The following is a 15243-nucleotide window of genomic DNA, read 5'->3' as shown; positions in this document are numbered from 1 at the left end:
TTACACCAAAAACCAAATTCAATTTTGTGAAAAATTTTGCGTAAAAATTCCCGTTTTTCCTTAATTTTTCTTTTGTTTTTCCCGGCGCTTTTAAAAACTACTGGGAAATTTAAATTTTGACCTCCCCAATGCACCAACGATATTCACTTTCTGATCGAACAAGATACTGAAGTTGAAAATCGTAGCATTATTTCGACTTATCGTGTACACAGACACAAAAAAAATAAAAAATTAATAAAAAAATAAAAAAACACACATCATTGTAAAATCAATACATTCATCGTTCCACTCAGAATCTAAAATGAAAAGAAGCAATAGTAATAATATTACGGAGCTACAACGGTTAAGACTTTTAGAAACGAAGGAATTCTATTTTGCATTGTTTCGATTAAAATCTAAAAGCATCATAATCCACCGAGCTTACAAGTTAATTCTACAGTTATTATATAATCGTTTTTAAACAAGACTTTTTGTCTTATTATTAGGTACTGTTATCTCTCGTATACTCAACGTATACTTATCATCGCAGCATAAATTGTCGGCGTCGCTACGTAGGAACTAAACGAAAACTAACAAAACAAAAAACTAATTCTTTTCAAAAAAAAAAACGAAAACCACGTGCTAAGTGTATGTCCACAGCACGTCGCGCGTCGGTTTGATATTATTATTTCGTTTGGATCACAAATACAATTTCAATCACGATGTTCGTTGCGCGCGCGGATTCATTATTGTCCGCCTGGCGCCCCCGCCATTCAATTTACCCGATGGATTAAAAAGCAATAGCAGCCGACCAGCTTTCTCGACGGCAGCGGCTGTGGCGGCATCCGTTCCCTCGCATATGCTCCCCTCCCACCCTCCCCTCTGGTGCTCGCTGCTCTCCCCGCCCCTCGTCCCGTTCTTGATAACCTTCGGCAAAGACTTTTATCCTCTTTTATATATACGAAACGGACCTTTCCGACAAAGGCGATATCCAAAGCCGCCCCGGCAAGTACTCTGATGTAAAAAGCGCGTGCGATATATAAGCAACAAAGCAATTACCCGCCGCCACCGGATATAATATGTTTTAGCCTTTGCGCGGGTTAATGTACCGTGGTGTAATCATTATATTATATATATACACGGGGAGAACGGATGTGAGTAAGTAGAAAAAGAAAGCGGACAAAAAACGCGTGCGCGGTGGTCAAAAATACTTGTCCTCCGCGTACCGCACCAAAGTTTGTACCTGAGCCCAACTACTATGCTGCATGGGTACCTTTGATATTCATGGTCAACGTTGGAAAATTTATAATTTGACCATGTTACAAATTTACAATATACGTATACGAGGATAACATTTTACGCGTATTTACTCCTTACATGTATCAAGTTCTATTAATTCTAAGCCGAACGATTATAATTTATAATACAATACAAAGTCGTGGCCCGACGGTAGACTTCACTGCTGTAGGTGCTTGGGAGCAAGTCGCGAATATGAAACGTGTTGTCTACAGAGTATACAAAACATTTGCAACAAGTATAAAGCAGTCATAGTATTGTGCATCTATAGCTATTTGTGTTATCGTAATTTTAATATTATCAAAATATGATGTACAAGGTGGAACGAAAAACGATTATTCAATATCGTATTGTATACGGTATACCATTCGCTTTTTTTTAGTCTTTATAATATAATTGAGTATTCTATTGCAATATCAAAGAAGACATTTCGATAAAAAAAAAACTCAAATTGTTAAAATTAAACGAATAACATAAAACGTTATTACATTTTTCTATTTTTGTATATTTCTTTTCCAATGGATAAGATGAAATGCCAACGCATGTATCATACATTTTAAGGGAAAAAAATATAGGTAATAATAATAATACTTCACAAGGCCATGGTCCAGCCCCTTCCCCCAAAAATGTTTGAAAGCAGAACATTTTTAGCAGTGAATAATGAATATTGTTTATTGACTATTGTAACAAGTTTTTAGATTTTGAACGCATAAATGATAAGTGACTGGATATTTAACATCCATATCAGGGGTAGCCAAACCGTGGCTTGTGTCATAGTCTTATGCGGCCTGCGTCTTAATATTTTTACAAACATAATAATAGGCATTATCCTTTTCCTGCTCTTCTTAATATAAAAAAAAAATGTTGGACCCTTCCTCCGAAATTTGTTTACATATACGGTAATGATAAATATTTCAAATAAAGATCCACTCTTGATCTACACCAAAATAATTTTCTGCCAAGGTCTCTTTTGTGCTCCATGGTTAAACTTACTATAAATTGTCTATAATTTTATCTTCTTATACTATTTATTATTTTTTTCATTGTATTTTGTACAGCCTATATATAGTATAAATAATATGCCTATTAGAATAGAATAGAAATAGAAATAGAAATATAATAGGGGGACGGAGTGGCCGAACGGACCAAGGCGTCAGTTACGATGCGCACCGTCACCGGTTCGAATCTCGGTCACTTCTCTCCGAGCAGACATCGGTCTGGAGAGAGAGGCCGTCATCCCCCAACCGGGCATGGCAGAAGCCTACGGGCTACGAGTGCCCAATTTGAAATTCTGCCAAACTAAAACACACGTGTTTCCAAAAACCTACAGTACCCTCCCCCACAGTCAAAAACCACCCAATGGTTTAAGTTTCCGTGGGGTAATTAATAAAAATAAATAAATAAAAAAAATTGAATATTAGTTTAAATTTTAAACACCTTATAATTTTAAATATTTTAAATTATTATTTATTATTAACGAATGGTTTTTATTATTATGATTAATAATCAGCCAATTTGTGTATATTTGGATCCATCAATAAACAAATAAAATTTACCATTGAAACGAATACATTTTAATGACATTTACAGTGATTGTTATATTGTTATTGTAATAGCGTGGTTCAGCTTTTGTACTAATTTACTTCACCTCTTCATCTTTATAAAATATTTTCCACCTAAAAACTCCTCGAGATTCTTGAAAATATGATAATAAATAGCCAAAATATCTGGTCTGTAAAGTGGGGTTGAGGTATAATATCTCATCTATAAAAGAGATAAAGAGTTCAAGAGGTGTGTAATGTTTTGTGTGGTGCTGGTGTTTCATCGCCATAAGCCAACACCATCGGTTGACATTTTCCCAATAGAGATTTTTTTTTCACTTTTTTCTAAGGGTCTAATAGTAAGCCATTAAGGGTGTCGGTGCGAGTATTTCCAATTTTCGAAATTTCTATGCTATTTGAATATTATGTTTTATATTTTAGTAATTGCCTTAATTTTAATACTTTTCCACTAATCTATAGCTCGATACTTATTTAGACGGAGTCGATACGGTGTATTATATCAATGAAAATGACTTCACGGGAAAAACCACAGCTATAGATAGTATGGTTGCCCATCGACGTATGATTCTCATACTTGAAAAGTGTCTACCGAAATGAATCTCTATAATCAGTATTAAAGTTAAATTAAACAGCTTGAAACTTAAGCACTAGCGCTTATATGTCATAGTGGCTATCACGGAACTACAATTTACATTTGAAAGGTAATTTCATTTAGAATCACTACAACAAATAAGCGCTAGAGCGTAAATTTCCAGCTGTTTAATACTGATAATGGAGATTCATTTCGGTAGACACTTTTCTAGATTCGAGGGGCAACCATACTATCTTTAATCGTGGGAAAACTCTCACGCCCTGTAGAATTGTCGAATTTCTTTAATTTTTTTTTTATCTGAAAGATGAGAAGTTTCTACAGGTCGGATCAAAGCTCGATTTTTTATTTTACTTTGAATAGTAGTAGAAAAATACGTTTGAAAAAGAACAAATATTATACATTTTTCAAATGCATATTCCAGTTTCTATCGTTATAGTTTTCAAAATTGGGCTTTAATCCGACCTATAAAATGTTCTCTACTTTAAGATAAAAAAAAAATTAACGAAATCCGACAATTCTACAGGTCGTGAGAGTTTTTCCCGTAATACATGTTTTTGTACCAAAAAACGCATCGGCACAGACACCCTTAAATTAATTGATTCAAGTCGAGACATAAAATTCCCCAAACAGAAGTTCCTACGGCCCCAAAATATGATGGCATAATAATATACCTAATATTATGATCTAACGAACTGAAGGAAATATTTTGGTCACCGTTGTAACGATCAAACTATTATATTATTTTGGATACTTTTTGATTAGGAGTCTGGAGTAATAACTTACTAAAGTTTCACGCACCCTTACAATCGAATCAAGGAATTTTACACTTTCAATCTTGTAGTGTAGGAGAAATCAAGAGCAAAATTCTTGTGGATCTACGGGACGTGGAGGTAACTGATACGTAGGTATTATACACTTATTGCAAAATAATTCTGTAATGGACAATAGTTACAAAAGTTACTAGAGTGATCAACGTAACCATTCACTAGAACTGTAATGATATTCACTACGTGTCAAATGAAAAAAAAAATCAATAAAAAAAAATTCCATATGACTCATGGTGTCCTTGTAATCTTACTTTTTAGACGAAATTCCTTAATTTATTTTTTTTATTTTTTTTAATGCAAATATTTATACAGAGTGATTATTAATTAATCGTTGAACCGTTATTAATATAAGTGAGCGGTATGGGGCTTCATATTATGTGGGCTACAAACCTTACTCATTTAAATCGTGATATATTATTAAGTTTATAATATATCAAAGATCTTCATAAATTATATTCTTATTTAAAATAATAATATTGATTATTATTTAAAAAAAAAAAAAACAGAAATATTAAAATAAAAATGACTTAGATAAAAACAATTGTTTTCAATTTAAAAATTATGTTACCAAGATATTTTGATGCAATAGTGATTATAAATATATATTATATAAAGCTGAATTAAATGCACACATAATTTCTGATGAATAATAAAATTGTAATTTTTTGGTATAATTTATTATGTGTGCGTATATTTGTCTTCGTGAGAGGTGTTTATTCGGTTAAAAACTTATAGGTCGAATTAGATATTCCATTACGATAATACGCCCCCACGACAAAATGCTGCAGGAGAGATCGATATCAAAACAGAGTCCAATATTATATAATACACGTGGTGTAACGAAATGCATTCAATGGGTAAAGCACGTCTGGTGCATTTAAGTCCCAACCTTATATAGCTGTGCACTGCCATCTACGACAATATAACCAATCCGATTAGCCCCTCTCTCCGTATTCAAAACACGACTGCACTATCTGTCTGCTTTGCATTCGTTCATTATTCAATGAAACTTCTATGCACCACACACACACATATATACTACTCACACCGATGCACAAAGTGCACATGAATTTGCGTTAGCGGACAGCCGTTTGTTAGGATATGTAATACAGCATAATATATCCGAGAGACTTCCGCCGGACGCCCGCTGATAAGGCAGTCCCGCGACGTTTCAACCTCCAAAGTAATGACGAATGTCTTATCTGGTGCTACCGGAGACTGTAATAATATAATAACAATAATAATAATATTAATACTATTGTCCTCCGGGTCCGGGCTACCTACAATAACGGTTGTACGCATTATCTGCTGACCAAAATGTTTTGCAATAAACAGCAATACGTCCTGATGATAGCTGACAGAAGTAACGCGATATATTGTTATTAAAATCGTAGACCATGTAAAGTAGTTACAAAATTATTTTTATTGGACTATCTAATAATCATACAAACCGAAAATGTGAAAAACAATTTATGATTCGAAAAAACTGTTTAGAAAACACATTATGTAAAAACTGAAATTACTATTGAATATTTTTTTGCATAATACAAATTATTAGTTGAACTATAACGGGGGACGGAGTGGCCGAGCGGACTAAGGCGTCGGTTGCGATGTGCACCAACGCCGGTTCGATCCCGGCCACGAGTGGCATTTTTCTTTGGGCAGTCACGGTGTCCGGAGAGAGAGAGAGAGGCCTTCATTCCCCACCCGAGCATGGCAGATACCTACAGATGCCCACAAGAAAATTCTGCCAAACACAAAAACGTGTTCCTCCAACCGTACCAAAAACCCTACAGTAACATCCAACACCTAATATGGCTTTAGTTGCCGGGCTCAAGACCAATGAATAATAATAATAATTAAACTATAATGAATATCGTGTTCATTGTTTAGAGAATTATTGCACGGTTTGAATTTGATAAATCAGAGTTAAATTAAAATATTTATTTAAACACGAATGTGTTATTTATAGATTTCAATCTTCATTTACTGTCCATAATACCGTTACTCAATAAATTACGTGGTTTGTAAATATTTATTTTGTTTAACTTAAATGATTATGTCATTTTCATATTTTAGTTATTTTCATGACGAAAATACTTTCTAAATATAATTCATGATTTTAAAAAGTTTAGAAATAAATTGTTCATATTATAATAATTGTATTATGCGGTGGCTTATTGTAAGCATTACTAATTAAACTAAACGATTCAATTAAACTCTAATTGGGACTGCCTATTAAAAACTTTTGATGAAGTCAGTTTGCAGGTTAATCCCATTGTACACATTGTTACATCTATCTTAATAACTTAACTCTGATTGTGTTCTAAAAGTAAGCTCTCTGTTCGTCGTTGATTATATATCAACTTCTGAATATATTTTATCTTTGTGTTTAAATATTAAAATTAATAAAAGTCCACTAAAGAAGAAGTTAAATAATACATTGATTTAACATATCAATGCAGCTATTTATTATTTATTTATCATGACTATGATAAATTATCATACGGCTGATTCGCTGTTTGCGTAAATTAAATCGGATTTAATATAATATCCTCTTAGTGTTATTGTTCTAGAACCCACAGTTCCGTTATAATAAAACAACAAATATAGGATAATATAAATATTATATTTCAAACAGTATCAAGCCTTGTCCGACTCTGTGAGACTCTTTAAACTTTAAAGATGTAAGGTACTTTGTTTCTATAATATGTACTACGATACCTATAATGTAGGTATAATTAAGACAATATGTATTCAAACAGGGTATTCTAAATGATTCATCAGATTTTAAATGTTTGTGTATTTTTAATTGTTAGGTTGAGAGTAATATATTATATATATATATATATCATATATGATATAAAATAATAATATATCAAATTAATGTAATAGTATCTATAAAAGTTTTACGTAAGCTCCTTTGTCACACAAATAACGTCTAAGCAGAATTCAAATTCATTCAATGCGTATCCGTTGTAATTTACTCCTCTAATTTCTTAGCAGCTCTATGATTGATGCTTATAGTGGTACATAGTAAGTAGGTATCTTTATTTAACATGATCTTAAAAGAAATAATCACATTGTATAAAGATAGGTAACCTAGGAAGCCAGACGAAAAACATCAGATGATTAATTTTGAAAAAGTGAATAACCCTGTATATTTACTATTCACTCGTATTTTACAATGGATAACCAACTTTGTAGTTTTTACACTATATACACAATTTTAGAAAGGTTATATTAATTGGTAAAATATATCAATAATTCTTAACATTTGTATGTAATATATCGAATTTCAGTTGAATATACATGATTCTGATAAACCTTTTAAAAATACAAAATATAAATGCTAAAAGTATTCTGATAATGACTACTTAATTAAACGTTAGTATAAATACACCCCATTAAACTCAACTAAAATCAAAAAAACATTTTTAATTTATGACGATTAACTTTTATTTTTTAAAAATTATAAAAATAATAAAAATAGTTATAACTAAAATAAAAAAAAAAAGTTTTGATTTCCCAACTATAAAATGGTTGCCATTATAATATTCTACGTGGCAGCAATAGGTTTGTCGTCTTAACTCGTTCCCGTAACTATATTTTACATTGTATCTATATATTGTATAATTGTAGTTTGTACCCATATATATTGCATCTACACCAACGTATTGGCCTACCTCTACAGTGGTATACTTGATATCTTTAAATCGATGATTTTAAACAACCTACACTGTCTAAATGTCAAATTGGACCTGGGATATCACTAATAATACTTAAATCAGAATACTCTCTATTCATCTTTCATATACAGACCCATCAGTTTATTTCCGTTCTTCTCCAAAATACCTATTTGAAAATGTATCTTTGAACGTCTATTGCTAGTTATCGAAAAACTAATTCGAATTGCTTACTAACTATTAAACTACTCCTCTATATGTACACCCTATCTATCGAAATTATGGACGACGAGATGGTGGAAAAATCTTTTGCACTAGACAACATTTAATAGTAGATACTAGTGAGAATTTAAATATTGTGGTACCAAATGCCCAGTTTTAAACTAAAATCTATCTTTTCCGCTTACTTCTGCCTCCTAATCTTCTGTCAAATATTATCTAGAAGATTCTTTGTATTCTTGTTAATCACACATTTGATGATAAAATAATATACCTTTACAAAATCTCTCAAATAGATGTGTGGGCCTCCATGGATAAGAAATATGTAAATATAAAATTTATAATTTTGTTTCCATTTCTACCCTTGAGTCACATTGACGGGAATAGTTAATGAAAGATTATACTTATCGTAAGGATTATGTAAATCGCTTACGAAAAATCTTCGTCATAGACATACTGTTAAACTCAAAACCCAATTCTTTTCTTTCCTTCAATTATTATTATGTAAAACAAGAAAATGACCAAAAACGAGAGGAAAAAGTACGCGACAAAATTATAAAGTAAATAATAATGAATAATCATCGTCTTGATCAGCTTTAAATATTTTAACCGTTGTTCCAGGCAAGCCTTTTGATTTGATTAACATCTTAAGCTTCGTTGGCGTTTCAATTAGTGAAATTATTAATAATGACAATTCCAATGAAATTTCTGAAAATATTCTACTGTATTACTTATAAATACGTTGGATCGAAGATATACAAATGACACAATAGTTTAAAGCAGACGACAAAAAATATATTAAAATTGTATAGAAATAGGTTAAGGGATGTAAAATAATTGTACACGCGTTGAATTTTTATGAATAATTGAACCATAATGCTTTTTTAAGTTTAACATTTCAGCTCGTAGGTATTAATATTAAAGTATTTCAAGCGAAAAAAAATGCGAAAAAATCGTTTTAATATTCAAGAATTAAAAAAAAAACAATAGTAATAATCATCATTATTAAGACGATGACGATGTCGAAATTATTAACAGTGCAAATATAAAAAGGCAATAGGTACTTCTATACTCTTTTGGGCGTACCTTGTTCAGAAATAATAACTAAAAAAATGCTGGTGGTATTCGAATATGCGTGAACTGAGTTTTGCTATTTTCCAGTAATAAATGCACTTATTAATAGATTATAATACGACTTATTAGACACATCGATCAAAGCCAGGTACACGTTGTGCCAGTCAGTGATTCAGTGGTATACTATACCGCGTTGTCGTATTCAAAGAAAACCAAACCCGTTCGCCGGTGGTCCACGATTCGCTGACCCGGAAAAGCGTAAGCGTTGGCGTATCATCGCTCGAGTACTGAGTACGGTATGCCTGAGTGTGTGGCACTTACTAAGGAGTTTAACGCGAAGACACGTGACGTTTGGTACCCGAAATGCTCAACATTTTCGCGAACCCCGTCAACACCCCGTCACGATAAAATTACCATCGTCGTCGTCAAGGCTAAATCCCGTTAGAACGGGTTGTGGGCCTCGTGGCAGATACATCGGAAAACGTAGCCGACCGTATGTAACGATACGAAATAATATACGCATATGATATAAATACGTATGGTACATTATGTGGCGGCCACAAATGTTTTAACGAAACAATCGTCACACTTCCGCCAAAAAGGTATTATAATAATATATATTATTACCTACAATGCGAGTACAATGTCGTTATATGCGTATCGTTGATAAACCGCGCGCAGAACACAATGCGTTTTCGGCTGTTTTCCGTCGATAAAACGTTTTGCACATCCCAACGAATTCGGATCCTGTTAATATAAAAGCGCATCGTGTCGTAGGCACAGTCGTTATTAGGTGTGCGCCCGTCATTGACGTACGCACTAGTTGTGTACCATTTTCGGGCGGTTGCTCTCGGAGCGTGTGTAAAGTATTATTACTCATTACGGCGCACTTTGATACGTCTTTCATATTATTATGTTGTGTAACGTCGACGGTGTGTACATACCATACGACCATCGGCTATGAAATATTATTATACATGTTGAATACCACGGTAAATACCGCGCGAACACGGTGGTTGCAGACGATTTTTCTTCGCTGACGATCCGTCCGAAAATCGATAAACATAATAATATTATTGTTATCAATTATTGTTATGATAGGAACCACGGTAATCGTCAACAGTTCACCAATATAACACAATTGCGAAAGCACACATTGGCTTATCGTACAATTATTATTTTTAATTGGCTCTGCATTATTATTAATTTTTTTTTTCATTGATTAACCCGCGGCGACATAGAGTCCATTGAGTGGTTTTTCAACTGTGGGGGAGGGTACTGTAGGTTGGGTTCATGCGTGTGTTTTGTATTATTATGTATATGTATTAATATTACATAAATACAAAAAAATTATGGGACGAAAAGGGTTTGAAGAAATGTTACGACTTCCAGATATTGTGATGGACGAAAACCGATCCAATTTAATTACAAAAATTCCTGGGAACAAGTCAGTACGATTTTATTCCTATTAAAATAACGACTGTAAAAATTAAAACGATTTTTTTGCAAATTGTGGTTGTGTAAATATTTCAGTTCAGTTCAGGTCTTGTTAAAATTTTAATATTATTAAAAAAGTACTGAGAATTTAACTCTTAACTTTTTTAATGACAATAATATTCAGCCAGTACTTAGTTAATCGTCGCACTAATATATTATTATTATTATGTACTATAAATGTCTACAATCGACTAACCGAAAAATAAAGAACTTGTGATTAAGTACCTAAACATAAACCATTATTAACAAACATTTTTAAAATGTTCCTTGAAACAAAATAATTATGTATAATTTTTTACATTTACAGTTTAAAAACTTAGTCTTGTTTTTTTTTCGATTTGAATCATTTGCCGACTTGCCGTTTCTCTACATGTGCACGTACACGTATGTAATACTATCTCCGTTTATTTGATATATGATGTATAAAATGTAAAATAAGTTCGGTTGAATTTCGTACCACGTGGCAACCTCGAACTTCTCCAACACACAATTGTTATTATGATGACGACACGATGAATGGGTAAGCACAATAAAAAACATAATAAGAAAAAGACGCAACTGGATTTGAATATAATACTGCTCAAAAGTGATATGGGTTAGGGTAGAGGACACATTCTCAAAATGAAATTAACTTGGTAAAGAAGTTGACTGGATACATGTGCGAGGACTCTTGACTTTAATAATCATCCCGACTTCACCAAAACCATCTTACCGTATTTACACTCAATATTTTCAATGGTATAATAATATGTTGGAAATAAAATCCAAAGTTTAATAACGTACGATTTCAATGGACTGAATAAAAATAGAAATTAAATTAAATAATACATTGCTTTAATATGTGGAACATTTCATTCAGTGCAGCTAAAAAATTCATAATATTGATTTACTTATACCTAATAATAAGTCAATTATCTATGTAATATAATTAGCAAAAAGAATTATTAAATTGATGGAATTAAAAATATTTTTATTTATAATTTTGTCAACTATAACTACTCATTAGTTATATACTATTCATTATTTATAGGTTATACATAACTTTAGTTTTTTTCAAAGCTAATACAAATTATACATTATACATATTATAGTGAGCATACAATTGGAAAACTTGAAAACGTATAAAACGTCAATCTTCATCGATTTTCTCTATAGGGATCAAAATTTGATTTGAAATTTCCAAAAAAAAAATAATATAACAATACAATGATACGTGCGCCGTATTTACATATGGAAAATGACAATGTTTCTTTATTTATTTTTTTTAAACTTAGATTATTTTAATTTTAAGCGTTAATATAATTTTTTAATTTTCCAAAAATTTTGTTTTTTTTTTTAATTTTTCGAAACTGATTTTTTTCGTAAATGTCTTATTTCAATATTCTTCGATTTTTTCATATTTACCGAAACTAAAAAAAACGGGGTTTTATGCCATTTCCTGGAAATTGTCCGAATATAATGTCCTATTACATGATATTAATTATGAATAACTTTACCTGACTATTTTCGATATATATCTACGTTCGCACGATCTATATATTTTATTCCAGAATATTAAAATATGAAAGGTTGGAAAGTGAATATTCTCTGAACGCTATATACAACACTAACTAGGTAACTTTAAAATTACTATAATTTATTTTATATTTTGGTGATGTACTTTTTTCTTAGAAAATAACCAACGAAAAAATATATCTATTTTATAATGAATGGTTGTGTTTTTTTTAAATAAGTGTTGACGGCCGACGGCGTAACAAATATTATCTGTAAAATTAAATCTAAAGTCCCTTTTTTAATTTAGGTTACGGAAAATGTAATTTATTCATATTGTGGTGCTATAACTTAAAAACGTTATGGATAGACCGTTTAAATTAAAAACAAAATAAATAAATAATTATGTCTATCAGCCTACACAATACTGTTTCAATAATATGATGTACAACCATACGAGATACTCAATGTGCTACGTTATATTTTTTTGGTCAACTAACATTGTAAAATGTTTTGTTTCTGGTTTCCGAAGCCGTCCGCATAAAATTATAAAACCCTTTATAATGTAATTATTGTAATATAAATAGTATTTTTGAAGTAACAATTGTATTGTTTGAACATAATATCGATTTTTTCAAGACATTTTTTTTTAAAAAGTTGGAAGAGTTTTGTTTTGCATATTATTCTATAATATCCAGTACCACAAATGGTATATTATTACTATTATTGTTAATATGAGTGTGTGTTAGTCTGCAGAAAAATAATTCACCAACGCAGAATGTATACCATGTAATAATTTACTGAATAACAGTTTTATTATTGATGTACGTTCATATTATTTACAAATATATGTATTTGATAAATATTTAAAATGTTTTCAACTATATTTGTCTTATTAAGTTTTATGTCACACCTTTTAAATCTTATGTAAGTCATGTGAATAATAAAATATTGACAAAATGGTTCAATCTTTTAACTAATTAAAAAGTTTTAACATGGCATTTTATTCGAAACTCTCTTTGACCGCGAAACTTCAAACCAGATAATATGACAAAGACGACTAACGTCTATAAAAGTTTAAAGTGTATACAATTTTAAGAAAATATCAATTGCTGATAAATCAGTCATCCATAGTTTTGCGAACCATTTAATATTTATTTTCATACACTTTTATACTCATAACTTTCTTTCAATGAAAACACTTAAAAGTGAATAGTAAAGTGAGACTTAGTTTTATAGAAATTTACACTTCAAAATATATTTGAACTTCTCTGACTATAGGGTACCTATTAAACATTTGATAATAATTCTGACATTTTTTAAAATTAATCGCTATAACCTAACAGTTACTCTCATATTATTATAGTTTAAATATATGAATTTATATAATAAACTTGAGTCTATGAAATTGAAAATAAAATCATAAACAACTTGAATTCCAAAGTTACTAAGCACTTTTGGAAAATTAAAAATAATTAATTTCAACAGAATATGTGCAGTTTCGCATATATTTTCGAATTTTTACAGGGATAAATATTTTCAAAGGAATTATACAGACACGATATTATAATTTATAATATCTCTTACGGCCTCGTGTCACACATTTCTGAACTATTTTATGGTTTACATTAGCCATCGTTCATGGAACTAATACTTTACCTCACATTAAAACTATAAACTTCGTTTTTTTTTTAGAAAATGTTGATATCATAGAAATATAATACATACAATGTTACAATATAATATTTGAATAGGTAAAAATATAAATTATTGTCAAAACTCGTATCATGAATCATGATGTGTATAATATTTTAGTTGCCAGTAAAACTGTAAACAAATTTCAACAAATAGCAAGAATTTGTAATCAATCACAATATTACATGCAACTAATTGAAACTAATTTTTGTCTTATAGCGATTCCCATGGAACTACTGCTATACTGAAATCTGTAGATAAATAAAATATTTCTGGAGTTCTAACAGTCACACTTATTAAGCATATAACTATTGAAATGTTTAATTCCAAAGTACATTTTACACTACTTATTACCTAGTAATTAGTACCTATATAATATTAACTTTTTCTAAAACAAAATTTTTCTTTTTTGAAAATAATTAAATGATGGATAAAAATTAATATCTTACAAATGATTCTATACATGTTTTTACAAAAAACTCCGATTTTTAAAAAAAATAAAATAAAACGTAGATTTCAGAGAAATATTCCAGCCAAAACTACACATCTCAATAAATTTCTTTCACAGTTCATGTATTGATTTATAATTTAACGTGGAAAACCAAATACATTTTTATCAATACCAAAAAAGAACTTTAAAATTATTCCAGAACTATGAACGTAAAAATTAAAATTGCTGTTTATAAAATTATAACAAAAAATAGTTTTTTTTACTTACAGTTTACGTCTAGATTGCCATACAGAAAAATCAACGCAACGATAACCAAATATCTGTAAAACATCTTTGATTGAAATTCTCGATGACAATTTTTATTTCAACGTTTGTTTTTACTGCAGCCCTCGCCTTTCGTTTCAAACGCCATTCCCGTGCGACGAATTAGTTCCCCTAAAAGAAAAAAAGAAATATCGTTTGAATCTTTTAACTATGAAATGTAGCTAAGTAAATTTTTTTTATTGTGTTGTTTTCACAATGACGAACAACAGTTATTTAAATAAATATTATATATAGGTATTCTATAGTCATGCCCAAAATCATTATTGCCAGTATAAATTAACTAACAGTATAATTAAATTACTATTCATATATTAATGTATGTACATATTTGTATATAATGTCTACTCTCACGTAAAAAGTTGAAAATCAAATAAATAAACTGTAAACAATATGATAATATTGAATTGGTTTTTTCTACCACTGACTCAATTCATATATCGTTACAATATAATACAGTATGTCCCATAAGTCCCGTATCACCCTTAATATCTCCATGGAAAATCAATTTATTCAAGGAAATTATTACAAAAACATAACTTGCTCTATCTTG

At 30.5% G+C, this 15243-nt stretch overlaps 1 protein-coding gene across 2 annotated transcripts in view; it reads right to left on the bottom strand.

The window, feature by feature from the left end:
• LOC100166902 (lachesin-like) overlaps positions 1-15243 on the bottom strand; it is a 168858-nt gene that overhangs the window by 90552 nt on the left and 63063 nt on the right. For both annotated transcript variants that reach the window (XM_029487009.1, XM_029487010.1), the window contains one exon: positions 14637-14804. In XM_029487009.1, the coding sequence (XP_029342869.1) occupies positions 14637-14700 (64 nt within the window). In that variant the 5' untranslated portion in view covers positions 14701-14804. The remainder of the gene's footprint in view (positions 1-14636; positions 14805-15243) is intronic.

Source organism: Acyrthosiphon pisum, chromosome A1 (genome assembly GCF_005508785.2).
Source record: "Acyrthosiphon pisum isolate AL4f chromosome A1, pea_aphid_22Mar2018_4r6ur, whole genome shotgun sequence".
Classification (NCBI taxonomy): Eukaryota; Metazoa; Arthropoda; class Insecta; order Hemiptera; family Aphididae; genus Acyrthosiphon; species Acyrthosiphon pisum.
Note: the sequence above shows the minus strand (reverse complement) of the source record. Positions and strands in the feature narration are given on the sequence as shown.